Source organism: Monodelphis domestica, chromosome 1 (assembly GCF_027887165.1).
Source record: "Monodelphis domestica isolate mMonDom1 chromosome 1, mMonDom1.pri, whole genome shotgun sequence".
NCBI classification, from domain to species: Eukaryota; Metazoa; Chordata; class Mammalia; order Didelphimorphia; family Didelphidae; genus Monodelphis; species Monodelphis domestica.
The window spans coordinates 423,777,388-423,804,094 of record NC_077227.1 but is presented as its reverse complement, the minus strand read 5'-3'; the positions used below and the strand labels follow the sequence as shown (position 1 = coordinate 423,804,094).

Here is a 26,707-nt window from a genome sequence, read left to right as displayed (position 1 = left end):
GTGAGTGTTAAGAAAATTCGAAAATCTGTGTGGGGAAGGTATAAGGGAAGAATTTAAAGGGAATGTCCATGAAGAAATGTGAAGTTAAATTCTGTTTCTGGGCCTTTTTGCTGGTCAGAAAAAGTGCTTAAGATCACAACTGAGTACCATATATGGTATTATGATTAGGGTGACACAATCTTATTTTTATTTTGGAAATAAATAAAAAATGTCATTATTTTGTGGAATAATGTTTCAAAGGAAATGGTAGAAGTCAGAAAGGATACCTTGGTATGCAAGACAATAAAATATTTTTCACATTGAATATACATCTTAGATAAGACTTTGAGTTTTTAAAAATTTTTCTTTTTTTAACTAAGCCCTTACCTTCTATCTTAGAATTGATAGTTCCAAAGCAGAAGAGCAATAATAGCCAGGCAATTGAGATTAAGGGATTTGTACAGGGTTACTTATCTAGGAAGTGTCTGAGGTCAAATTTGAACCCAGGACCTCTAGGCTCTAGGCCTGGCACTGCTAAAATGAAAAGATCACTACTAGGAATTAGAATTTAAGACTCCATTTTTTATAGACAAGAGACCTTAATTTTTTTGACGCTATTCTCTCTGCCAAATGAGGATGATGATGTATAGAAAAATGTTTTATAAACTATGAAGTATTGTAGGATACTGTTCCAAAAACAATACTTGTTAAAAGTTCTTGTCCAGAATATATGGCTCCTATTAATATAATAATAGTCACATGTTAATTTCATTCTTTTCCCTTTCAGAGAGGAACAAAAAGCAGTCCTGCCGGTAACTTCTTGCTTTAGCCAGCCAATCCCAGCACCCATTAGCAATGCAAGTTGCCTGCCAGTCACCACATCTGTCAGTGTCAGCAATCTCATCTTGAAAACGGCTCATATTATGTCTGAGGATAAAAATGACTTTTTAAAGCCTGTTGCAAATGGGAAGATGGTTAACAGCTGAAAGGAGGCCCATCTTTGAAATTTGTGACCACACAATGGAAGCATTTACACTAGCTTTTTATATATATATATATAATATATATTATATAATGTATATTTTTTTTAAAAAAAAATAATACTGGGGGCATCCATTTCCTGTGGACTCTTTGATACTTTGAGCCCTCTCACATTAGCATTCTGAAAAAAAAATAAGAATTTACTTTATTAGGGTAACAAGTTCACTTTCCAGAAATGATTGGAATTTGGACAACATTTTACTTAAGCTTAAAGCAGCTTTTTATGAGTTTGTAGCAATCCGGTGCAGTAACTGAGCCATTCTTCTTTCAAATGGCTTCTATAAAAAAAAATTAACAACTCAGTTATATTAAACTAGCAGGATCCTACAATGATACATCTAGTGAAAGTCAACATAACTAACTTATTTGTTTCTTTTTTGGTTCATTGAGAGAGGAATTCCCATCTTCTCACTGCAGCTGCTTTATTTATCTTTTGTTATGGATCTTTGCATGAGATTTTTTTTTTATTTTGAAGAGTGAAGGTAGGCAATCTTGCCTTAAGTTTTTACAGGGTTAACACACTAGCTTTGCTATACTGCATAATATGTAGGAGTGTGGTACAGTGCTTTGCCTATATAGCATTACAGTTTAAAAAAAATTCTCATTTTTCCAAGAATAATTTCTGCTTTATTACTGTTGATATTTATATACAGGCTACTTGTTTAAGTAAGTAATTTAAAAATGTAACCAAGTGCCTAAGTCCTTCAGCTAATGTACTAGATATTGACTTCTCTTAAGTTATATGCAGAATCGTTTTTAACAATTTTGATAAATTATGCACTAATGTAATGGCTGTTTTTTTAATGCAGATTTACACCTGTACATTATTGAATCCAATGACTTGGCAAAAGAATCAGGTGCTTTTAGGCTTTCTTGTGGAAACCCTGTATGTAGTGTTTGCACTGACTAGATGGTGTTGCTGGGTTTTTAATTTAAATTAATTTGGGGTGGGATGGGAAAATGTTCATTGAATTGTCTTGGTTAAATATTGTTTATCATAATTTCATGTTCACATTTAATTTTGCATGTTCTTTGGCTATTGAGTTTCAGAAGGCTGTGAAACGTGTAATAACATCGCGTTAACCTGACTTCCATTTAAACTGAAAACAAACAAACCCCAAACCAAACAAGAATGCTTTGCGCCCTGCTAAAATGTGACTGGAAATGGTTGTTTTTGACATACCATCTGAAGATAGATGGTGTCAGCTGATTGTCCCCAAGTATTCTGTAAATGGAATTCTTTGAAGCTTAAAATTGCAGTCAACATTTTGAAAGAAAAGCAGGGCACTCCTTCCTGGTTACCTTACTTGTATGTAGTTTGTGTCTCTTTTTTCTCCCCCTATTTCTTTGAGATGAATTTTACTTTTTATTATCTTTTTTTTAAATTAACTTCTGTGAAGTTGTTTATTCTGAGAATTGTACTGGAATATTTTAAGCCAAGCCAATCTTTCACCAGGTGTACTGCATGTAAGGGCTTTTCCTGCTAGCAAAATGCTTAAACAGGATCATGTTATTGGTCGTCTGAGTTGTTAAGTTGTTTTACAAAACCACAGCAATGTATCAGATAAGATTTTGATAACAAAAGTTTTGTGCACATTTCCAGGGGTGGGTGGGTGGGTCAGGGTGGGAGGGCTGTCTTTTCCCTGAGGTTTCCTGATCAGAATAAGAAAATGCCAGTGTTTGATATCTGTCTTAATGAACATGCCCATAAGATGACTGATATGTTGTAAATATCTGAGATAAGAAACGAGGGGGGGGGTAGTTTTGATATTCTAGTGTCAGTATGGAAGATCTTACATTTTAATTTAATACTCAGATGTGTGAAGATGTTTGTAGCATAACAGCACAGTAGCCTTTATGTAGTTTCCTTTGGCTAATACTGTTTGTTGCAGTGGCCATCGTTCCCCATCCCTGCAAAGAAATATTATTTATTTCACCTTGTAGCCTGAAATGAATAGGAAGTAAACCATGTTACATTAACTTATTTCTGATGTTATAAATTAGCTTAGAATATTACAGGAACATGATTGTTGTATAATTTATATCAGAACCTTTCTATAAATATGAGCTTACTACATTTGAAATGCTTCCGACATACTTTCTTTGCTATATGTGATCCTCCCCAAGTATATGCAAACCAGTATGTCTATTTCTTGGATATTTAAATAGTGAGATCTTCCATGTTGAAGGTGATGTATTTTTTTTTTAAGATTTTTAAATCGCTATTTTGTTACAAAAATAGAGACCTATTAACAGTTTGAGAGCTCCTTATGCGCCCTCAGGGAAAGAACCCTCTGTGCAACAGAACTACACAGACCATCTTCAGCATGTTCTGAGGGTGAATATATACTACATAAATTGATCTTGTGTATTTAACCGTATCTTTTTAATTTTAAAATTGCAATTTTAAAACTTGGTTGTGCTCTGCTGGAGGGGGTTGAGATAACTGCTTAGATGTTTGCCTACTTGTCTGGTGAAACTACATTTGCATTTAGTGTATACCTGCCAACCTTTACTGGTGTGTCTCAGAACAGATGTATTGTTTAAAAAAAAAAGACAACAACAACAAAATGCTTTTCTTGCAGCGGGTGGTCCCACAGAACAATATCTCCCCAACCTGAAAACTCTTCTGTCTGACTACTAACATAGGAATTGATTCTGTGTTGGAGTTATTCTATATTGAATCTTTACTATGTGTAGTAGCAGCCTTGCTTTTGTAACTGTGGGTGTATTGTGAGGGAAAGGAGTTGGATGTGTGGCACTTGAAAAGAGCAGAAAAGTGACACTCCCCCCCCATCCCCCCAATACCATGGTGAAGAAGCTATAAACCAGAAACTTAGTTCTGTTTGGCAATGATTTCCCATCATGTAGTTCCTTTTCCAACAAACAAGTATATGCTTAAGTGTATTGAAAGTCAAAAGATTTCAAGGATCAAGAAACTAAACCACCAGTAATTGCATGGTAACCAATTTCTATATGTTGCCTATGATAAGTTATATTCAGTTCATTTGGCCTGTGCCCTTTAAGACTTGACCAGGAAAAGGGTTGACAACAGTCTATAGAGTACTGTTAGATTTGGATGCCTTTCTAAGTTCCACAAATAGTAAGGCTAATTAGTAGTATAGGATGATCCTGTTACATAGCCTCATTTTACACTTAGGTTATCATAAAATATTACTGTTGTATCTCCTGGGGAAACTTAAAAGTGATAAGAGTTTGTAAAGCTCTTGCTTTCAAAAGCTTATGATAAGAGATTGGTATCTTAGAGGCAAGGGTAAAAATTGTGCACTATACATTTCAAAGAAAATTTTATGTTCAGTCACCAAGTGCAGCAATTTTTCAAATTATTTCATTGTGTGAAGGTACACAATGAAAGGGTTACCTCACTTTTGAGTACTGAGCAGTTACCATTGTCATATGAAATCTAATCACTTTACCTTGAATTTGAAGTTGATGCTAAGGATATAGCACATGCAAATTATGTGCTATTCCAAGTTAAAGGATGAGTTGATAAGTGGTGTACAACTGTTTGCAAGACCTGAAAGTTGAATCATTTGGAAAGTGTCTTTATAACCTCATGTAGCATGCTTTTGACAGTTGTCAAAAGCCCAAGTTGTCTTGTTAGCATGAAGTACATGTTTAAATGTTAGCTGCGTGTGGTTTCTGCACAGTGTCTGAGAAGTATCTAACTCTTCACCTGAGTCAATCTCTAGGCAGGATGTCACCAGTATTGATAGATAATCATTAAAGGGGAAAGGGCTACCAATGAAGAAATTCTTGGAAAGTGTGTTTTCTGGTCTTTCAGTAAAAACACAGTGTTGGTGGGATCACTAACTTTAGAGAATCCCTTTAATACATGGACCCCTTCTGCAAGCAGAACTCAGATGTGTCCATATTTCTGATTAAATGTGCAATTAATCCCTTGGTACTAGAAGTCACCAATTATCCCTTTGCTGGCAAGGGAATGTCCTAGGCACCTAGTGTCAAGGGTTATTAGTATGTCAAAATTTCCACATTGTTCCATTGACAATGGAATTACATTGACAGTAATCTCGTAAACCTCAAATCAACATCTTCCCCTCCTCCCCCAATTTTCTAAAATAATATCAAACCAGCAAAACACAAACACTGGCTGCATATAGTACTGCCAAAAGCCAAGGTCATTTGCACATATCCCATCAATCTATCAAGAATTAGGCCTCAGTTTATCCAAGGCATGGAAGTGCATGCATTCTCTTTAGCTGGGCAAACAATTATACTGTAGTTGTGATACAACACATGTGGCTTTTATTGGTACTGCACATACCCACTGTACAGCCACTTGGGAGTATCGTGGTTAGCTTGCAGCATCTGCTGTCTGCATTTATACTGTTTATTGCATATTCTTTTCCCTGAAAGTTTAAGAAAATGTTTTTTCTTGTTGCATTGATTACATTTTATAAATTTGCTTAGCTGGAAAGTTTGGGAAAAGAGGCCTGTTTGTCAATTGTACAACCGATTGTGAAGCTCTAGTGTGAATATTTTTACGTCTGTATTAGACATTTTCTTTGCAAATCTATTGTTCGATTGAAATGTAAATGAAATTAAAGATGGTGTACACCCATCATGTATAAAGCAGGCACCATCTCTAAGATGGATTTAAATGCTCATTTTTAAGGCATATACTCAGCTTCTATTTAAAACTATAATTTAAAATAATTCTGTACAATGAAATGGGGGATATATATGGGAATAAATTCTATTCCATTTATTTCAATTTGAATTTCCAAATTGTAATGTTTCCCTTTGTGCTATAGGAATAGGATTAAATGGGGCAAGGCTTGTACTCTATCCAGGCCTGAATTGGGGGGGGAGGGCAGAGATGGAACAATGAGGGTTGTGATGATACTGAATAGCAAAGAGTGAATTCTGTGTGTTTTTGCTGTAGCACTGAAGTAAAAAGATATTAGCTTTGGCTGTTCACAGAATAGAGCATCATGGTTTTCAGTGTTTGAGAGAAAATTGATGGAAAAAGTTTGCAGTACTTGACATGTATTTGCATGCACGAAATAAAATTATTTGTCCACCTTAAAAGGTTGTTTTGTTGTATTTCAGGTCATTTTCAAAAAGTAATCCATAAGTGAAGTTTATGTGGAACTACCTTAATCGTTGATTTTTCTGCAGTTTCCTTTGGGCTGGCAAAAGGTGGTGTTGAGAAACTGGAACTCAAGTCCCAGCTTTGCTACTGTGTGACCCAGGGCAAGGTTTTAATCTTTCTGGTCTTGTTTCTCAGTAAGATAAAGGGATTGGGTATCTAAGGCCTAATACAAATGCTAACATTCTATATTCTAGCATCAGTTTTAAGTGCCCCTCTCCCCAAATCCTGACATATGGCAGGGGCTTTCTTTTGAGAGGTATTTAAGATTTTCGTTGTCAGGAACAAAATTCAGAGAGAACAAAATTTCAGAGAAAAAAAGAAGCTTCTCCTCAATATTCCAACGTAGTGACGCCCTGAAAATGTCCCTTGATTTCTGCCCAGCCGATGGCCCTCCTTGAAAAAATAAATGGCGTGAATTAGAAGCGCCAGGTTACTTTTAAGATTTTAGTCCCGAAACGGGACTCGTAGCCTGGTTGGTACGTGGGCGGGGCACGTTGTGATTGGTCCTAACCTGCGCGTGCGGACTGTGGCCGAGACTACTCCTTCCATGGATCCGCTCTAGTCTAAACCTGGAATCTGGTTTCCTGCTTCTCTGGGCCTTCGGCAGCGCTTTCCTTCCTCCCCGCCCTGCTCGAGCTTCATTGGTAGCCCTCAGCTACCCTTCCGTGTCCCGGAGGCGGAGTTGCTCACCAGACGGGACCGGGGAGTGAGCTAAGCAGGGTTAGCTTTGCGGTAGCTTCGGGAATAGAATAGGGGAGGGGTTTAAGGGCTTCTGGGAGAGGCGGGAGCATGCAGGGATGGGGGGGGGGGCCCGCTGGCGCAGTCCTGGTGACGTCATTGCCGGAGCTGGTGTTCCCGTGACCTTCTCGGACCCCGGCCTGGTGTGAGGCCTTAGTGTGCCGGATCCGGAGACTTATGGCCTCCCTTACACTACCGGTCACGGTATTCTGTCATGAAACTGGGTCCATTCTGGAACTCCGAACTCCACTCCTATCCCCGCTCCTCAACACCACCAATTTCCCGCCCTCCCCCCACCCCGACAACCCAGGCATTTTCAGAATCAACCAGCAAGCATTTATTAATCGCCTACTGGTGTGAAGTACTGAGACAAAAAATGAAGTGGTTCCGGACCCAAAAGAAATGGTCCTCTACAGCAAGAGCACATTATTATTATGATAAGAAGAAAATACGAAGAAATTTTTTTTTCGGGGAGGGAGTGCACAACTAAGGAAGTAGGAATCAAGAGAGACTTCCTGAGGGATGCGACTTTCTTAGTCAAAGCGGGATTGTGAAGGATACTTAATTCTTAGAGGCCAAACTGAAGAACAAGAACAATTTTCCAGACATGGGGGTACATGATGCTCAGCGATGGTGATTTAGTGTGTGTGCTGATTAAGGTAGGCTGAAAGTAAGCAGGTGAAGCAGGGGTTTTGTCTAATAAAGCTAAAAAGTTGACTTTTTAAGTTGATCTTTCACAATATCTAGCTTTTCACAATCTGGGGCCAGATATTGAAAGCTTTAAATGGTAAAGGAATTTTTTATATGGTCCTTGAGATAATAAAGAGCCACTGTAGTTTATTGAGTTTTGGAATGACAGGTCAGAACTGTGCTTTGGTGACTTAGTGGAGTTTGAATTGGAGAGGAAAGACTTGAGGCAGGGAGACTATTGTAATAGTTAAGATGAGAGGTGATTAGAATTTGAACTAGTGTAACTCTGGGCCTGTGGTGGCCAGGTATAAGTGGAGAGAAGGGATTGTATGCAGAAATCATTTAAATATTGTACAGATAGATTTAACAAACTGGTTTCCTGGAAAGAGGAGTCAAGAACCACCAAAGTTGTGAAACTGAGTGGCTAGAAGGAAGGTAGTGCCCTCAACAGTAATGGGTAAGTTTGGAAGAGGGCTGGTTTTGGGGAAAAAGATGAATTCTGTTTTGGACATGTTGAGTTTGCAGATGTAAGAAAACCAGAGTTCTAGCCATGCTTTTTTTCCCTCTGTGTAACCTTGATCCTGGTTCCATTGCCTCATAATTAAAATGAAGGTATTTCCTGCTTGCTCCAGTATGCAAACTTTCTGTTTTAGGTCTTTTTAGCCCTAACATCCTTCATTTTAATCTAACTTCCAGTTTTGACTGTATGCAATCAGTTGCCAAGGCTTGTTGAAGCTAACACCAGAATATCTTGTTTCCATCTCTTATAAATTGCCTTGCTCTGCCCACTCCCAATCTCTCTCCAAACCATGTATCTTAAAAGGAAAAGACAGGAGAATGAGAGATAAAATAGGAAACTATTAACAACAGCCTAGACAAGTGATAATAAGAGTCTAAACTAGAGTGGCTATGTGGATAAAGAATAGAGAATATATGAGATATATTGTATTAAAATAGGCTAGATGGGGCAGCTATGTAGTTCAGGCAGCTAGGCCTGGAGAACAGAGGTGCTGCATTCAAATGTGGCCTCAGACACTTCCTACCTGTGTGACCCTGGGCAAGTTATTTAACCCCAGTTGCCTAGTCCTTACTGCTCTTCTGCATTGGAAATGATACTTAGTATTGATTATAAGACAGAAGGTAAGAATTTTAAAAAATAGACTAGGCAACTTGGCAGCTGAATGTGTAGGGGTAAAGGAAAGGTTAAAGATTATTCTTAAATTGTAAACTTGGGTGATTGGCAGAATGATGGTGGCACATAAGAGTAGAGGTAGGTTGGACAAAAAGATGATTCATTCAGTTTTAGATATACCAAATTGTCTAATGGCAGTAGATTCACTGTTACTAGTTCAAGACGTGGGACTAGTCATCAAAGAAACTAACAGTTTATATAACTGTTATTATAAAATGTTATTTAAATAACGGTGGGCATAGATTAGGGAATCATTGGCATAGGTGACTTACTCAAAGGAAAGAGCAAAATAAGAGAAGTCCCAGGCAGAAACTTGGGGAACAATCACACTTTGTGAGGAAGAGATGGATAGTGATCCAGCAAAGGAGCTAGGAAGAGAACAAGGAGAGAGCATTATCACTGAAGACAGTGGATTAGAGAGGATACAGAAAGAGAAAGTAGTGGTTATGCCAGAAACTGCAGCACATCAAGAGAAGGCATCAGATTAGCAGTCCAAGGATCATAGATTTAAAGCTAAATTTTAAATTTAAATTTTAGGCCATCTAGTCCACCATTGGTAACTTTTGAGAGAGCCAAATTACAAGTGAGTGGGTAATGAGAAAGTAAAAGTGACAAATGTGCCTAACTTTTCTAGGAATTTAAAAATTCCTTTTTAAAAAGAGAGATACAGCTTGAGGGGATGGTAGTCAAGTGAAGAATTTTTAAGGTTGAAATAGATGATATGAAGGAACCATTGAGATTGAAGATGAGAGAAACAGGCATTGATCCTGAAACAAAGCATGTTCCAGAATAAGGGAGGAGACAGGATCAAGAGAAGTAGAGGGTTTGGTTTTGATGAAGAGGAACACCACCCCTTCCTGTGAGACTGGGTAGTATAGAAAATGTACAAAGGTTTTAAGATATGGGGGAGGGGAGATGAGAGAGCTCACAGGAATTAACCTAGATTTTCTCAGCTAAGTAAGATACAGGTCACCTGCAAGATGGGGGGAGGGGTTGGGTCCTGAGAAGAGAAGGTAAAAGTTTTTTAAAAGTCTTCAGTGTGATAGAGGAAGGAAGAAAGGAATGCCAGTCTCCAGTTAGGACTTGCTCAAGGTTAGATAACATGATCTGTAGTAGAACTTATTCAGCATGGTCATGTGACTTCCAGCAGCATTTAGAAGCTTGGGAGTAGGAACAGAGAAGGTCAAGTTGGCCCAAGACTGAAGATTGGTAGAATGGAAGGATAAGGCGGTAAAGAATTAAAGGATGGAGGACCTTGCCTTGGACAGGTCCGTTTTATCTCTATATCTATGTTTCTAAGAACTGATGGATGAGATAATGATCTGGGACCACAAGAGGAGATGGAAAAACTGGAAGTCATAGTAAAAATAAAGAATAGGCATAGGAATGAGTCAGAGGAAGAAATGTAAAGACAGGTTAAAGAAGAATTTGTCAAAGAGGAGTTTTGGAGTTCAACATCATAGACCTAGAATCTGAAGAGCTGGGTTTGATTTCTAGTTCTGGCTCTTCGCTCTATAACTTTGGACAGATCACATCTCTTGGCTCACTTTTCATTACCTATCCCAAGAGGGACTTGGACTAGTTGAATTGTGAGGACTTTTCCAGGTCAAAATTATATGGTCTATGAGATCTTTTCCAATTTTAATATGCTGTAAAGTTTACTTAAGGTTTGGTATTAGACATTGAACATTGCATTCTAGTAAACTCAATTTGGAATTCAAGTGTTTTAAAATGTCAGTGTTTTGTCTACAGTAGACTCCCATTCTTTGGTTCATGGACTCTCTAATTCTAGGCTCTCCCTTTTTTAAGAGGAAGAAACTGAGGCCCAAAGAGGTTAGATGACTTGGTCTGTCACACAGCTAGTAACTGTCGGAAAGGGGATCGCAATCCAGGCATTCTGATTCTATGGCAAGTGCTATTTCCATTATGTTATGAAGATTGTGCTTAATACTTTTAATTTTGACAAGTATGTATATGTGTAATTGTATTGGATAAGTGCATGTGTTTGCACTTTCGTGTGAAAAAAGATACAAAGTCCTGGAAAACAGAACATTGTATTGCTCTTTCTAGTAGAACTTCAGTTACAAATTCCTATTTGTTATTTAAAACTCTTTACAATCTGGCTCCAGTCCATTTTTCTGAACCAGTTACACATTATTTCCATTGTACTACTTTGTAGGCTTCCTTGCTCTTCCCCATTTGTGGAATTCCATCTCCTGTCACTTTGCCTTTGTATATGATGCTGCCTATGCAAATATACCTATGCATCTCTCTCTCTTTTCTTCTCTCCTTTTAAATGCTAAGCTCCTTTTTGAGGCTCACTTCTAGGGCTACTTCCTTCAGAGCCCATTCCTGGTTCTGCTAGTTTTTAGTGCTCACTATCTCCACCCTCATCACTCCATTATTTATTTTTGCATGTATTCTGTATTTCTCTGTAGATATATTATGTCCCTTCCCCCTCCTCCCATTCAGTAGATTGTAAGCTATTTGAAAGCAGGAATTATCTCCCTTTTATATTTTTATCCCTATTGTCTAGTATAGTGTGTTGTATATACATCATGCTTGATTTATTGAAGCAAAGTGGTTAGTCAGGCATAGAGAAAACTTAAGAAATAATAAACATGTGAGCATAATATGATAATAGATTTAAAGCTGGAAAATATCTTTGAAATGATTTAGTTTAACCCCATTGTCTTACATTATTGAAGTAGAACCAGTGAAGGAAAGAAACTTTTCCAAAACCACATAGGTTGCAAAGTAGCAGAGCTGAAATTCATACTCAAACTTCTGAATAAATTCATTGTTTTTCCACTAATATTGTACTATCTTCAAATATTTATTAAAATGAATTAATATTTGGATAGCATTTAAAGAATTACAAAATGTTTTTCTCACTAGCGTTATGAGAGTAGGCAGTGTAAGTATTCTCATTTTTAGACCTGCCTAGTGTCACTTCTCTAGAAAATGTCAGAGTTAGAACTAAAGTACAGCTCTTCTGATTTCAGGACTGTTGTTCTTTTCAACTAAACCAAATAGTGGGAGATAAATTTAACTTCGTCCGCTTGTCTTCAGGGGGCTATTTTGGGGACTTTTGATGGAAGCTTCAAGGATGCAAGTTTCAGTTCAGAATTTTTCTAAAAATCCTTAGAGCTATCCAACAGTGGCATGGACTGCCTTAATAATTATTGAATTTATGAAAAAATGCTCTACATCTCTTATAATCAGATGCAAATCAAAACAACTCTGAGGTATCACCGCACACCTAGCAGATTGGATGACATGACAGCTATGGAAAGTAATGAATGCTGGAGGGGATGCGGCAAAGTAGGGACACTAATTCATTGCTGGTGGAGTTGTGAATTGATCCAACCATTCTGGAGGGCAATTTGGAACTATGCCCACAGGGCGATAAAAGACTGTCTGCCCTTTGATCCAGCCATAGCATTGCTGGGTTTGTACCCCAAAGAGATAATAAGGAAAAAGATATGAGAATATTCATAGCTGCACTCTTTGTGGTGGCAAAAAATTGGAAAATGAGGGGATGCCCTTCAATTGGGGAATGGCTGAACAAATTGTGGTATATGTTGGTGATGGAATACTATTGTGCTAAAAGGAATAATAAAGTGGAAGAATTCCATCGAGTCTGGAACAACCTCCAGGAAGTGATGCAGAGTGAAAGGAGCAGAACCAGGAAATCATTATACACAGAGACTAATACACTGTGGTACAATCGAAGGTAATGGACTTCTCCATTAGGGTCAATGCAATGTCCCTGAACAATCTGCAGGGATCTAAAAAACACTATCCACAAGCAGAGGATAAACTGTGGGAGTAAAAACACCGAGGAAAAGCAACTGCTTGACTACAGGGGTTGAGGGGACATGACTGAGGAGAGACTCTAAATGAACACTCTAATGCAAATACCAATAATATGGAATTGGGTTCGAATCAAGAACACATGTGATACCCAGTGGAATCATGCATCGGCTATGGGAGAGGTGGTGGTGATGGGGGGGGAAGAAAATGATCTTTGTTTCCAATGAATAATGTTTGGAAATGACCAAATATAAAATAATGTTTAAAAAAATAATAATTATTGAATTTTACTTGACTTAAAGGTTCTGTAGCTAAAGATGGATGTCTACTTCTCAGAGGTATGAGGTAGTATAATGAAGAGCACACAGGCCTTGAATCTGAGTTGGAATCTGGCTTCAGACACTCCCTTACTATATAGACCCTGGGCAAGTCACTTAATATTTCTTAGTCTCAATTTTCTTATCTATAAAACAGAGATAACAATAACAACTACCTCCCAGGCTTGTTTTAAGGCTCAAGTGAGTTAACATGGAAAGAGCTTTACAAACCTTCAATATCATATATGCTATGATTATTATGATTATGCATTTATTATTTTAGAGTTTCTGTTAAAGACTGAACTAGATGATTTTTGAGGCTCCCTTGTAGCACTAAGATTTTGTGATTCTCTATTTATAGACACAATGACCACCATGGATGATAAGCTGCTTGGGGAGAAGCTGCAATACTATTATAGCAGCAGTGAGGATGAAGATAGTGAGAGGGAAGACAAGAATAAAGGCACTGGATTGGGTGATTCTGTTCCTGGAGAAATGGAGCTAGCTAAAGATGGCATCACAGTTAACACAGGTACAGAAATACTTTTGGACTCATCACATTTGTGATCTTCTGATTTGCACAGAAATAAGACATGAATTGTTTTTTATAAGCCTTTAAATGAGTGGATCATATCCCCAAACTTGGACAGTGGTAGATTCCAAAAAAGAATAATTAAGATCTAGCATCTTGAGGTCCATTTTTGTTTTTCTCTAGGCCAGTGTGTTTTCTCTTGTATCACATTGTCTTTTCTCCAGAGGGAAACAATCAAGTGTTCCAAGAAGTCTGGTGGTGTGGAAATAGCAGTAGCCTTGGAGTCAGAAGACCAAAGAGACCTGTTTTAATGTTCCATCTTTGCCACTGACCAACAAAGAGAATTGGGATGGGGGCATCAAACCTAGACAGAATTATAGGAAAAAAATATCAGAGGCTTTTTAGTGGACTGAAAGCTCAGTATGAGTCAATAGTCTGATGTAACTTAGAATCTTACATTGCATTAATAACTTTAAAAAGTTTAGAAACAAGAGAGTTAATGGTCCTTCTCTCCTGTGCCCTGGAGAGGACATATCTAGAGTATTTTGTTCTATTTGGGATACCATATTTTAGAAAGGACATTGATAAACTGGAACATATGCAAAAGATCCAGCTTTGAGAGGACTGGAGGCCTTACCATATGAAGATTAGCTAAAGGGAGTGATTATGGTTAACCTAAAGAAGAGAAGGTAGGGATGTGATCTTTGTCTTCAAGTATTTGAAAGGATTTTTGTGAAAGAGGATTTATTGCTGGAATTTACTTGACCACTAAGGGGCATAACTAGGAACTTAGAGGGTAGAACTTGCAGAAACGCTAATTTTGGTGTGATACAAGGAAAATTTTTTAAATTAATAGGGCTTTCCAGGTTACGCTTCATTGGTGGTTTTCAAGCAGAGGCTAGATGAACACTTGTTGGGGATAGAATAGTGGAGATTTCTATTCATTTCCAAGTTATATTAGATAACCTCTGAAGTCTTTTCTCTTATAAGCCTTGAGATTCTGTGACTTCCCATTTCTGGGCCTCAGATTCTCCCTGTACAAATTGAAGTGATTGGATTAGGTGGTCTCTTAAGTTCCCTTCCAGTAATTTACCAAGGTCTGTAGAACCATAAAGAACAGATAAGACTGGGTTATCTAATGATATTTAGTGTCTATAGTATCAACTTTCCTGATACTCTTCATCAGTCAGTACTAGAAACAGATATACCAGTAAGCCTTGTTCAGGTCCCCAACTTCAACATCCTGAATTAAAGTTCTATACAGCAAGAAATAGTCATTATGTTTTGTCACATGCCCCATGTCCTAACCTCCAGTGAAAGAATAGACATTTCTTCACTTGCTCCTCCAGGATGAGGCAGACTGGAATGCTGGGTCAAAGTATTATTTTAAATCATTTCCAGTACCATCATTTTCATGATTCAGTATATTTTTTTAAGGTTCACAAATTACTTTCCTCACAGTAACCTTGTGATGTAGGCAGTACACAGGTTATTGACCTTTAATGAACAGAAAAAAATTGAAGCTGAAAAAGATTATTAATTTCTTATAGACAACTACTAAATGTCAGAACTAGGATTCTAACCCAGTTCTCCTCTGTCCACATTTAGTGCTCTTTTCCCTGTGATGTGCTGCTTTTCCCTATACCATAACATCATAGGATGATGTTAAAACCAAAAGAACATAGAATGTTTATTAGTCAGTCACCAAATATTTATTAGATGTCTGCCATATACCAGGCACTGAACTAAGTACTACAAATTTAAAGAAAAAAATGAATAGGCCCTACCTTTGAAGAGCTTACATTTTAATGGTGATGAGACAGCATGTATATAAATAGAGATATTTATAAGATACTGTTATATTTAAAATTAAAATATCTACCAGTTATTTTCCATAAAGTTTATTAATAATCACCTAAGATAGAAAAGGTAGATAAGCATAGAGTTAAAGTCTCTTCCTTACTCTTTTAGTTCAGGCCGCATGTTGCCTAACCTGCAAGAATCTCTCTCTCTCTCTCCCTCACCTCCTGTAGCCAAAGTTCCGTGCCAAAAAAGCCCCCTGGTGGGCTCTGCCCACTCTCTTTTGTTGATGTTCACAGACATTCACAGACACAACTGTGGTATGTGAAGAATGTTGGATCAACCAATTGGCCCTCTAGGAGGAGGAGGGAATGAACTTCCCTTGATACAACAACCCTGTGATCCTTTGGGAGACCAGTCTCCGCAATGGATCATTTAAACATAACTATCTTATATCTCTAAAGATCTTCTAGCTAAAAGTATGTACAATATTTCATTTTCCAAGAGGAAGCTACAATAGTCAGAGATGAGAGGGAAATATGAGAAGAAGAAAATAAAAATTGATTGATAGACGCATTGACAAAATGCCAATTAGGGGGAGTCTCCTTTGGCATAAGAATTTACATTCAGAATAAGTATATGCTCAACCCCCTTCAGTTCAGTTCATTATATCCCAAAATTCATTCTGGATCTTTTGATGCAGTGTGTGGCTTCTGCAGGCATCTTTACAGCACCTTCTCCAAAAGGATCTGCTTTGTTGACTTGGGGTGTTGGAGTTTCTTTTCTTGAAATTTCTCCAAAATATTTTAAATCTTTGATTTTAGGATAATTACACAACACATAGAAAGTGGACATAAGATAGCTTTGATTAGAAGGCATTAAAAAAAAAGGCATTAAAGTTGGAAGTTGGGAAGATGGCACTTGAGGTGAGTTGTGAGGGGTTGGGGATAGATAGGTGGTGAGCATTCTAGACATGGGGAACAACCAGTACAAAGGCAGAGAGTGTGAGGAGCAGTGGTTAGTCCAGTAGGATTTATTGTGGAGTATGAGGAGGGAGATAAAGTATAAAAAGGCCCAAAGAGGTTGAAAGATCAGGGTGTCACTGTCCCTGGGTATGACTTTAGGTGAATGAGAGCTGAGTAGGTGAGGAATGACGATGTTGGGATGTTTGAGGGAACTTCAAGATGAATGTTGACAACCTCTGTTATGAAAGACCAGGAGTTGGGGATAGAAAAAAATACATGAGCCAGGCACTGAGCTTATTGAGGAAGGATCCAGAGGGTCTTGGAAGGATCGATATCTAACTTGTCCTCTAAGATACTGATGGTGTGCAGTTTTTCTTTGCCAAATACCACACCATACATCTTTTCACAGAAGTAGCATGGTTCTCATTGAGAGGCAGTAAAAAGCCATCAAAACTTCTTATGTTTGAGAGTAGTGTGGTCCATGCTCTGTTTCTGGATTTTCAGTTTGGCGGCTGTGAGGGCGGTAGAGAGGGAAAAAGCATAATGCAAGGAATCTAATTAAGAGGCTATTGCAATTAGTGAGGTAAGAGATTAGAATTGAACTAGGACAGTTATAGTGTGAGTGGAGAGTAACATGGATGTGAGACTTCTGGTAGAATTAGAGTCAGCAATACATGGTAACTAATTGAATGTGGGAATGAGAAAGAGGATAGAGTGTGGATTTAATTAAGTTTGTGAGCCTACTTGAAAAAGTGGTGCTGTCCTTAATGGAAATAGGGAAGGTAGCAGAAGGAGGGATAGATTTAGGGTATAAAAAGGAAGGTTTAATTTTAGACAAATTTAATTTAAAATGTTCTTAGAACATACTGTTGAAGATCAATCAACAAACACTTATTGAATGCCTCTGAGGTTCCAGCTACTATGCAGGATGGAACTTTGGAGAAAGATGAAGACTAGATGTATAGATTTGGTAGTCATCTATATGAAAATGAAAATTGAACCCAAGTGTACTAATGAGATCCCCAGAAAAGATTATAGAGCGAAAAGTAAAGAAGACCTAGGACAGAGTCCTGGGGTAGATCCACTTATGTGAGGTGGTCACAGATAGATAAGAGGAGAGCCACAAAAGAGTATTACATCCCTGAAAACCCTGTCAAAACAAGTAGGCAAGATACATATTCAGAAGAAGGTGATGGTCAGCAGTGTCAGATTTCTGTAGAGAAGTCAGGAAGAGCAAAGGAATTAGATTTATCAATAAAGAGATCATTGATGACTTTGAAGAGAGTGCCTTTAAGTTGGACTATGAGAATAGAAACTAGGTTACAAGAGTTTAAGAAGTAAATGAGAAATGAGAAAGTGGGTTTTTTCTAGAAATTTGACTGTGAAGAGGACAGTCATAGGATAAAATCTTGCGGGATTTGGTTAAGTAAAGGTTCTTTTTAAAAGGATGGGGAAAGGATTGGGCAGTAGGAAAGGCAGCCACTGGATGAGGGGAGATTGAAATTTAGGGGGAAATTGAAGGGAAGTTCTCAGAGGAGACAGAAAGGGGGTTTGATCAAAGGCATAAGAAGAGAGGTTGCAATTGGCAAGGACAAGTTCTACCTCTTTTGGGGCTGCAACAAAGGACAGGATAGAAGATGACATGGAAAGGATTAAAGTATTAACTGAGTAGAATAGGGATAATCTCAGTTGTTGTTTTTTTGAAATTTTTAAAATTATGATTCGAAGTGTTGCAATTAATTTAATGATAATTAATAACCAGTTATTAATTTGATAAAGTTTATTAATAGGAGAGGTAGATCAGCATAGTTTAAAATCTGTTTCTTACTCTTAAGTCCTCCGACCACATTTCCCCTAGCCTTCAAAACCTCCTCCACTACCCCATTATTTCTCTCACCTTGCCATCTGTGCCAAAAACCCTGGTTAGTCCCTGCCCCCTCTCTTTTACTGATGTTCGCATAGGCTGTGCTGGCATTTGAAGAATCTTGATGAACCAAGTCAGCAACCCAGGAGGGGGAGGGGATAAACTTCCCTTGACACATTAGAGAAAAGAGATTAATCTATATTAGATTTTATATAGCACTTTCCTTCCAATGGTTTTGTGAGTTATGTAGTACAATAATTATTAAATGGAGAAACTGATGACTTAGAATACTATATTAGAGCTGGAAAGGGACCTTTGAGATCATATAGTCTCTGTTTTTCTCATTTTACATAAAAGGAACTAAAAATCTGCAGAAATGACTTACTTAAGACCACATAGTTAGAAAGTGGTAAAGCTTAGTCTCTAACCATTTATTCTGGCTTCAGTCCCTCTTTGTCTAGTTATTCTTTCTGACCCACAATACTTGTTCCACTCTATAACACTCACTAATGATTTACCATTATTGTGGTGTCTTTTGCCATCAGGTCCAAAAGGTGTCATCAATGACTGGCGGAGATTTAAGCAGTTGGAGACAGAACAGAGAGAAGAGCAGTGTAGAGAAATGGAAAGGCTCATCAAGAAGTTGTCTGTGACTTGTAGGTCTCATTTGGATGAAGAGGATGACAAACAGAAACAGAAAGAACTTCAAGATAAAATCAATGGGAAGGTAATTTTGACCCAAGCATTTCTAGGGAATGTGTTCTGGATATTCGAGACTGAAAAGAGGAGAGGGAATAAGCATTTATTAAGTGCCTACTATGTGCTAACTACTTTTTACAAATATCTCTCCGATATCTGTATCTGAACAGCTGAACAATTTGAACAACTCTGAAAGGTAGGTGCTATTAGTATCTATTTTACAGCTGAGGAAACTGGGACAGGGATTGTGACTTGCCCTTGATCACACAGTTTATAAATGCCTGAGACTGGATTTGAATTCAGGTCATTCTGACTCCTGACCCAGGGCTTCATCCACTGTATCATCTAGGAATTACACTAAAATGTCATTTTTTTTATTGTGGTGAATAGTGATACCGAGTTTCAGGTTTGTTTGGATGATTGTAGTACATTCACTACCATCAGTTTTATTTAAAGCTAAAAAGTTTAATTCCTGAAAATATCTGCATAAAAGAAAAATAAATATTGGGAAGGAATTTCTGAGCTCAAACTGATGTTTATTTTAGGAGCCTCAAACTCCAGGGTCAAAGACATGCACAGTATGTCTGAGACCTCAAGAAGAAGACATGACTGGTTTATAATACACTATGCAAGAGATTCAGATTATACACACTTCCCCCTCAAAAGAGGGTGGGGATGGTCAGCAGAATATGTCTTCTCCGAGAAAACCAAAATTTCCTTTTTTTTCCTCCTTGTCTTCGTTTGGGAGGGCTGATGATCTAGTCCCTCATTCCTCTATAGTAACATAAAAAATAGCCAGTTATTCTGTAGCTTCAAAGCCAATTGAGATTACAAATTTGGATATATTCCAGGACTCTGAAGGCATATGCACTACTTACCTGGCTAGGGAATTTTTTATAAGATACTTCAAAGGATTTTCTTGTTATTTTAGTTATAGTATCATTATTGATTACTCGTTCTCATACATAATTATTCAATCAATTAAAATTGAGATTATTCCTTACAATTTCTCACTAAAATACTGATTATCTACTAGGATTATAGGATTACATGTGGTGAATATATAGTTATATGGAGGCATAAAACAATGACCATAAACTGAAGTTGTTTAATTAAATTATTTTTTGTACTTGTCCCTGGCACATAGTGCACTAGAGGGGGATCAGGAACCAAAGGTCTCTGAGAGGGAGGGGACAGATAAATAGAAGCACTACTTCCTCTCCCAGACAGAACTGCCTCAGAGAAGGTGAAGTTGGATCTGTGTCCAGAGCTGAAGGGTAAGAGGAAATCCCCTTCAATATCTCATTTTTGTTCTTTCCTCTGGATGATTATAATCTTTGATCCCCTCAGTACATTTGAAGAATGAGATGTTTAGTTCTTCTTTAATTTATAAGATCTATTTATTGTCTGAAGATTCAGGATTGGAAGGTTAGGGAAGAGGGAAAACAGGAAGTCCCTATTTCTGATTTCAACCTAAATTCCCATCTGTAGAGACCCAGTATGGGAGGTATATCGACCCCTCACATGAGTCCTATAACACCTATCTGTGGGAATAACCTGAGGTGGAAAGAGGGGGCTAAGGAAATGGGAGAATAATAATGACTCAAAGACAGAAGTAGAAACACATGGGGAATAACGCAAACTCCAAGGAAGTAGTAGGAACAAGAGGACAGGTTAGGAGTATCAACCCCTTGATATTCCTGTAAACAATAGAGTCTGAACAACAATGGAAAGCTTCGGGGCGACTGTGGTGCTAGAGAAGTGAGAGGAGTCACCACTCCCTGGTGCTGAGGCACTGGGGTGACAGGGTCCCTAAGAAAGGTGAGAGTCAACTCCTTGGTGCCTCCCATCGCAATAGGAGGCACTGGGGTCACTAGGAAAGAGATACAGAGAAGCAAGAGTGGTAAGAGGAGAGGAAGGTAAGGGAGAGAGGAGAGAGAGGCAGCGAAGGCCAGAGGGCCTAGTGAGAGAGCTGATAAGAGAGAGCAAGAGAGGAGTCAGTAAGAGTAAGAGAGGAGTTTGAGAGAGGCAGCGAAGGATGAAGGGAGGAGTCCGCACTTGTCCCCTGGTATTTATTGAGGGTCTTAGAATGTATACATGTCATGACATGGGTTTTTACATTGGTCCAATTGACAATGACAAGATCATAGAGGTGGAGTTTAATCCATCCTGCGCTTTTGTAAATGAAGTCCTGATTCAAACAGTGCTATGTCAATGACCTTGCTCTGAGCTGCTTGGCTGTCTCCACGCCCAACCCAAGAATTTGCTAATCCCTTGCTAGTGCCTAGGACTATCCCTTTAACATCAAGAGTTCTGACCATTCTGACCATGTGTCTGGTAGTACAATATTAATACAACAATCATAGTTCCCAAATGCTAATATGCCTGGTATGTTACACCATCAGGGGTTGAGGGCTCAGGGCTGGGGACCTGGGTCCCTGAGTACTGTTGTGGAGTCAGGCCGGTGTCATTTCCTGATATAGAGATACAGCTTTGAAGATATTGATGGGAAATATTCTGGGTGGATAGTCTCTTGCCTTCCCCAAAGGGAAAAAGTCTCTATCCACCTCTTTTGAGGAAAGATGGCTAATCTGGGTCTCTTCAGATCAATGAGGGATTATAACAAGCTAAGCCCAGCGAGGTTGCTTTTTCCCCTCTCAGTTCAGAAGGGACAAGAACCCTTTCTGAACTGTCCATCTCCTTTTCTTAGCTGGAGGTTCCAGTTCCATCCCCCATTGTCAGCCAAAGTTCCATTTCCTCCTGCAGTCCTTGTAGTGCATACTGTTATTTTTCTCATCCTTGGGCAGGTCATTTCTTTGAACATTTATTTTCTCCTTTGTAAAAGGGGATAATAATAATTATACTACCCCTGTCAGATCTGTTAGAGTGGTACTTTGCAAACCTTAATGGGCTGGGCACTTTAATTTTGCAGTGGTTTTCTCTTGGTGCAGAGTATGGAACACTGGGCTCAGAGTCAAGAAGACCTGAGTTTTAGATCCTTCCGTTTTGCAAACCTTAAAGTGCTATGGAAATGCTAATATGATGATGACTATGACATTATTGTTAAGGGTATTGTCCTTCTGCCTGTGTCAGACCTTAGCCCTTTCACATCCCATCCTTTGCAATTCTTATCTTTGTTGTTCTGTGAATCCTTTGTAGAGGTAGTCCATTTTTCAACTGTAATTCTCTTCCTGATGAACCCTCCTTTTCTGGTCATATTTGTGGCATTTGGTAGTATAATGCTGAGCTTGGGGTGAAGAGAGTGCTAGACTTGGAGTCAGTAAGACCCAAGTTCAAATCTTGCCTTAGACATTTAATAGTAGGATGAGTTGGGACAAGTCACGTAATGTCTGCCTCAGTTTCCTTATTTGTACAATGAAGAAAGTGGTACTCTAACCTCTAAGGTCCTTTTCATCTCTCAGTCTCTGATTTCCATATCAGATCCCTTTCTACATAGATCATCCTTGTAAAGCTGTAGAAATGTGATGACATTATTACCTAATTGATTTGTTTTCTTCTATGACAGTTGCATGTTTTTTTTTTCATTCCATTTGTATTCAGTTTCACTAGATATGAAAGCATTTACTAAATGCTACCAAAATAAACATTTTTATTTATTATACAGGCATATGTCAACTAATGTTAACTGATTTCATAGGAAAATATTTGGCAAAATAAAATTATGGGAGACATTTGGATCCAAAGGAAACCTCTCTAGTAAGAGGCAGAAAAGGGAGCCAAAGCATTGCTTGAGCTGGTCTGTTAGATTGACTAATGCCATTATAGCAGGGTTGGAGATAGTATAGTGAAGTTTGTTTATTATGTCATTATGTAATTTTAAAATGACATTGTTTGGGGCATTGTTTGTTGGGTTATACCTAGTTTTAAAGTGATTAAGAGTTTATATTTCTTGGATTGCCAGGCGAAATTACATGGAAGGTCACAGACCTCTAAGTACTTTGAGAGTAGGATAGAGAGTATTGAGAGAGAAGAGGGTGTAGAGAGAAGACTGAAATTTGATGAGTATGTGCTCTCCACTTAAGTCCTCTAGTGTCTCATTGTGGTTCACTGATGTCCATCACAGTTCCCCAAAGACAAAAGCTCTGGCATCTGTTACCACCCTGGAAAGGCTTCATTTACAGGCCAGGGATCAAATCAGAATCTTACCTTGGGACTAGACTCAAGTGAAAGGAGAATCATCACCAGAGGGTTGACAGACAGGTTTCGTTTTGTTTTTTGTTTTTTTTAGTCCTAGCAGCTCTTGAAAACCATCTCTCTCAATGGTCAGTTCAAATTCTCATAGTCTGGAAATGAAGAAGAGTTTATGACCAAGCATTTGACTTTGGGGCCCTCAATGATTTTTTTTATGCCACCGGAGACCAAGAAATCCTTTTCATTGTTGACCAGTGAACATGTTCCTTGTGTGTAATTTGTGTGAGGCTTGTTTTTACACTCAATCTTTCAATTCTATTGCAGATGACTTTGAAGGAGTATGGTGTAGTAAATGACAAACAGGATGATGAGGAATTTTTACAACAATATAGGAAGCAACGAATGGATGAGATGAGGCAGCAGCTGCACAGTGGACACCACCAATTCAGTCAGGTCTTTGAGATCACTAGTGGGGAAGCATTTTTGGATACGGTTGATAAAGAACAGAAAAACACACTCATTGTGATTCACATTTATGAAGATGACATTCCTGGGGCAGAAGCAATGAATGGCTGCATGATCTGCCTTGCTGCTGAATATTCCTCAGTCAAATTCTGCAGAGTTAAGAGCTCCCTCATTGGGGCCAGTTCCCGCTTCACCAATAATGCTCTTCCTGCACTGCTGATTTATAAGGGAGGAGAATTAATTGGTAATTTTGTCCGAGTCACTGACCAGCTTGGAGAAGATTTTTTTGCTGTGGACCTAGAAGCATTTTTACAAGAGTGTGGTTTGCTTCCAGAGAAAGAAATGGTGCTGCTGACATCAATCCATAACCCAACTGCCTGTTTCAGTGAGGATAGTGATCTGGAAATAGATTGAAATGGTAGAGAAAGGGACTAGTAGTGTAACAGGTGCATAAATACAAGTAGGGGGCTTGTCTTCTGAGGCATATGTTTATATGTTTATTTTTGTTCCTTCCTGTGCACTTTGGCTTTTTGCCTATTCTTTGTAAACTTCTTTCTTATATGTAAAATTAAAGGTTCTTAATTTCTTAGATTAAATCAATAAAATGTTGAATCACTGTGTGTCTCATAAGAAATTGTTTCAAAGTTGTATAAACAGGAAACAACTTGTTTGCCTGAGAGTCTCTTACATAATATCTTTGTTATCATTACCAATCAATATTTACTCAGCATCTGCATGGCATTGTTCTGGAAAAGTCTCGATGATCCCAGCAGTCCCTTCTAGCTCTGAAACTCAAAAATTCTATAATTAGAATTTGTTAACTTTGTAAATGTTGCAGTTACTTAAGTGGACACATTACTTTATGCATGTTCTTGGTCAGATACTTAACCCTGGAGGGTATCACATTCTTTCCAGGTCCCCTTACTCTGTCAATCTGTTATTAAAATATTCCAGATGATATGTGTGGGTAAAATTCTGATAATAAGGAAGTGGCCTTTGCTCCTGGCTATGACATTGCATTAAATCTTGAATTAAGTTCAATTGGGAATGACATCTGCCTTGCCCTATAGCAGAATCACTCTGCTTAGAATTTAGATTGAAGTAAAAATTCATAGTGGAAAGAGCTGGTTAAAGCCATTTTTGTGTTGTGTTCTTTAAATGCTTCTTATAGTCTTGTTTCTTTAATTTCTATTTTGTTGGATTTTAAAGATTTGTAATGCTTTCCTTACAACAACCCCATAAGGAAAATAGTACAATAATCATAATGCCCATTTAACAGATGAGAAAAACTGAGAGATGAAGTCTTTTGCCCTTAGTCTCAACAAAACCCCCTTGTTAAGTGCTTACAGTGTATGTACATTTTGCATTCTCCTTAAGAGGATACAAAGCTCAGATATGACAGTATACTAGTATTGGCTTAATGCGCAGTATTGTACAATAAGTGCCTTAGAGAATTATACTGCATGAAGTCTGAAGGAGAAAGTTGTTCAATGAAGGTGGGAAATCAGGGAAAGTTTTGTGAAGTTGTTAGTTTTGGGATTTGAAGAATCCTAAGGATTCAGCTAAGCAGAGAGGTGAGGATTTCAACTTGGGCACTGGGGCTATGTCTAGTATTTTTTTCTGCAAACTTGTTTCCAGTCAATTCTTCAGTTCAACTCCAGGAATCTTAATTTTATCAGTCAATATTCTGGCTTCTTTTTGCAATGCCAATAGGAACTTAATACATTGAAGTAAACTTCCATACATTGCTGTGACCTATACAGTTCACCTTTTGGAGATGACTTCCTAGGAAGAAGCCTCTGCAATTTTAGCTAGGCTGGTCCTCAGATGAAAGTCACCCATTATTATATCAATGGTCCCACAGTGTACTCTGTGTGACCTTTTCCTGTAATCCTCTTAAGGAATCCAAGGGTTATATCCATGCTAAGAGGAGTGTGAAGAGTGAATCAAACTTTATCAATCAGGAACTTTAAAATTAATCAAAAATTTAAGTACCCCTACTTAACACTAATAGAATTCATGAGTCACTATAGTAAGCTCAAACCTCCAAAGGTGGGCAGTGCTAAGCAAATTGCAAGTCTGCAATTGGTTCCCATGAATTGGAGGAAGAGACAGGAAGTGCTGTGGAAAAAGGACTATAAAAAGTCCTGAACTTACTGTCTGAGGGACTTCTTTGGGACTTTGCCTTGTGACTTGGCTTTTGGACTTTGCTTTTTCTACTTCAACTTCAACTTTGCTTTTGGAGTTCTTTGGATCTTGGCTTTTTGGACTTCAACTTGGGACTCTGCGTTGGTGAGCTAGCCTGGAGGAGGAGACTCCCTGGATCCTGCAGTGGTTTGCTGGGTGAGTAGCTGGCCTTCCTTTCCTGGCTTCTGGAGAAGATTGGTTCTGAAAAGGTCTTCCTTTCCTGGAGAAGGCTGCATTGATGGAACCCTTGCTGAAGACGCCACCAGATCTTCTGGCTAAAGATTACCCAACCCTGCTGGGGCTAAACCAAACACCGGAGTAACACTTAGGGTGATAAGCTAGACATTTCTCTATCCTCTTCTTACATTTCTCTACTTTTACTCTTTCCACCTCTTTGTAAATAAAGCTACTAAAAGTCATTTTGACTTAAGCAATAATATTTTTAAATCGGCAACCACAATATTACTTTAGAACTTTCATATTAGCATAAAAGCCTAATTTTTTTTATTCTTACGGGAGGTATCCTAAGGGAATTTTAATGGAGATATACTCGTAGTCATTAAAAATGAATATGTATGGGACACTCATAGAGTTATGTCTTGATGAATACATAAATTCTGCAGCTTTAGACATATTACATGTAGATATCTCTACATATACTTAATGCCATCATAGTAATTGAATTTGACTCCTAAAACCATGATTCACAATACTTTATTTGGGGTAAATATATGGGCATAAGTTCATCTAGAGAGAAGGAATCTCAGAAGTCATCTATTCCATTCTCTACTAGACCAAGAGGACACTTTCTTCCAAGGTATTGGGCATATCACATTATTGGGAAATTCTTAAAGTCGATATCTTCCTCCTACCTTTCACTCACAAGCCATAGTTCTGCCTCTTAAGCTAGCAACAAAACAAGTCTACTCCCTTTTTCTCACAAAAGCTCTTCAAATAATTGAAAATATTAAACATGGCCTCCCACATCCGGGTATGGGCTAGATTAAACCTAAGTAATTATCAAGACATCTAGGCAGTCTACTCAGGTAGCTCTATCTAGAATGGGGGCTAAGAGACTAGGCCAATTAAACACCATATTAAATAGAAGAGTGTTAGATTTGGGATGATGGAAC

At 38.2% G+C, this 26,707-nt stretch overlaps 1 protein-coding gene across 13 annotated transcripts in view; it reads left to right on the top strand.

Moving 5' to 3' along the window:
- Positions 1-24,003, top strand: part of RC3H2 (ring finger and CCCH-type domains 2) — an 82,762-nt gene extending 58,759 nt beyond the window's left edge. For 4 of the 13 annotated variants that reach the window (XM_001365081.4, XM_007474611.3, XM_056812105.1 and 1 more), the window contains one exon: positions 767-6,093. In XM_001365081.4, the coding sequence (XP_001365118.1) occupies positions 767-965 (199 nt within the window). In that variant the 3' untranslated portion in view covers positions 966-6,093. Of the gene's footprint in view, positions 1-766; positions 6,094-6,659; positions 6,878-7,001; positions 7,555-10,586; positions 10,686-10,781; positions 12,514-12,895; positions 13,019-13,271; positions 13,443-18,616; positions 18,799-23,246 lie in introns of those variants that run through there. The other 9 variants (XM_056812102.1, XM_056812101.1, XM_056812103.1 and 6 more) reach the window with 7 other exon arrangements.
- The last annotated feature ends 2,704 nt before the right edge of the window (positions 24,004-26,707 follow it).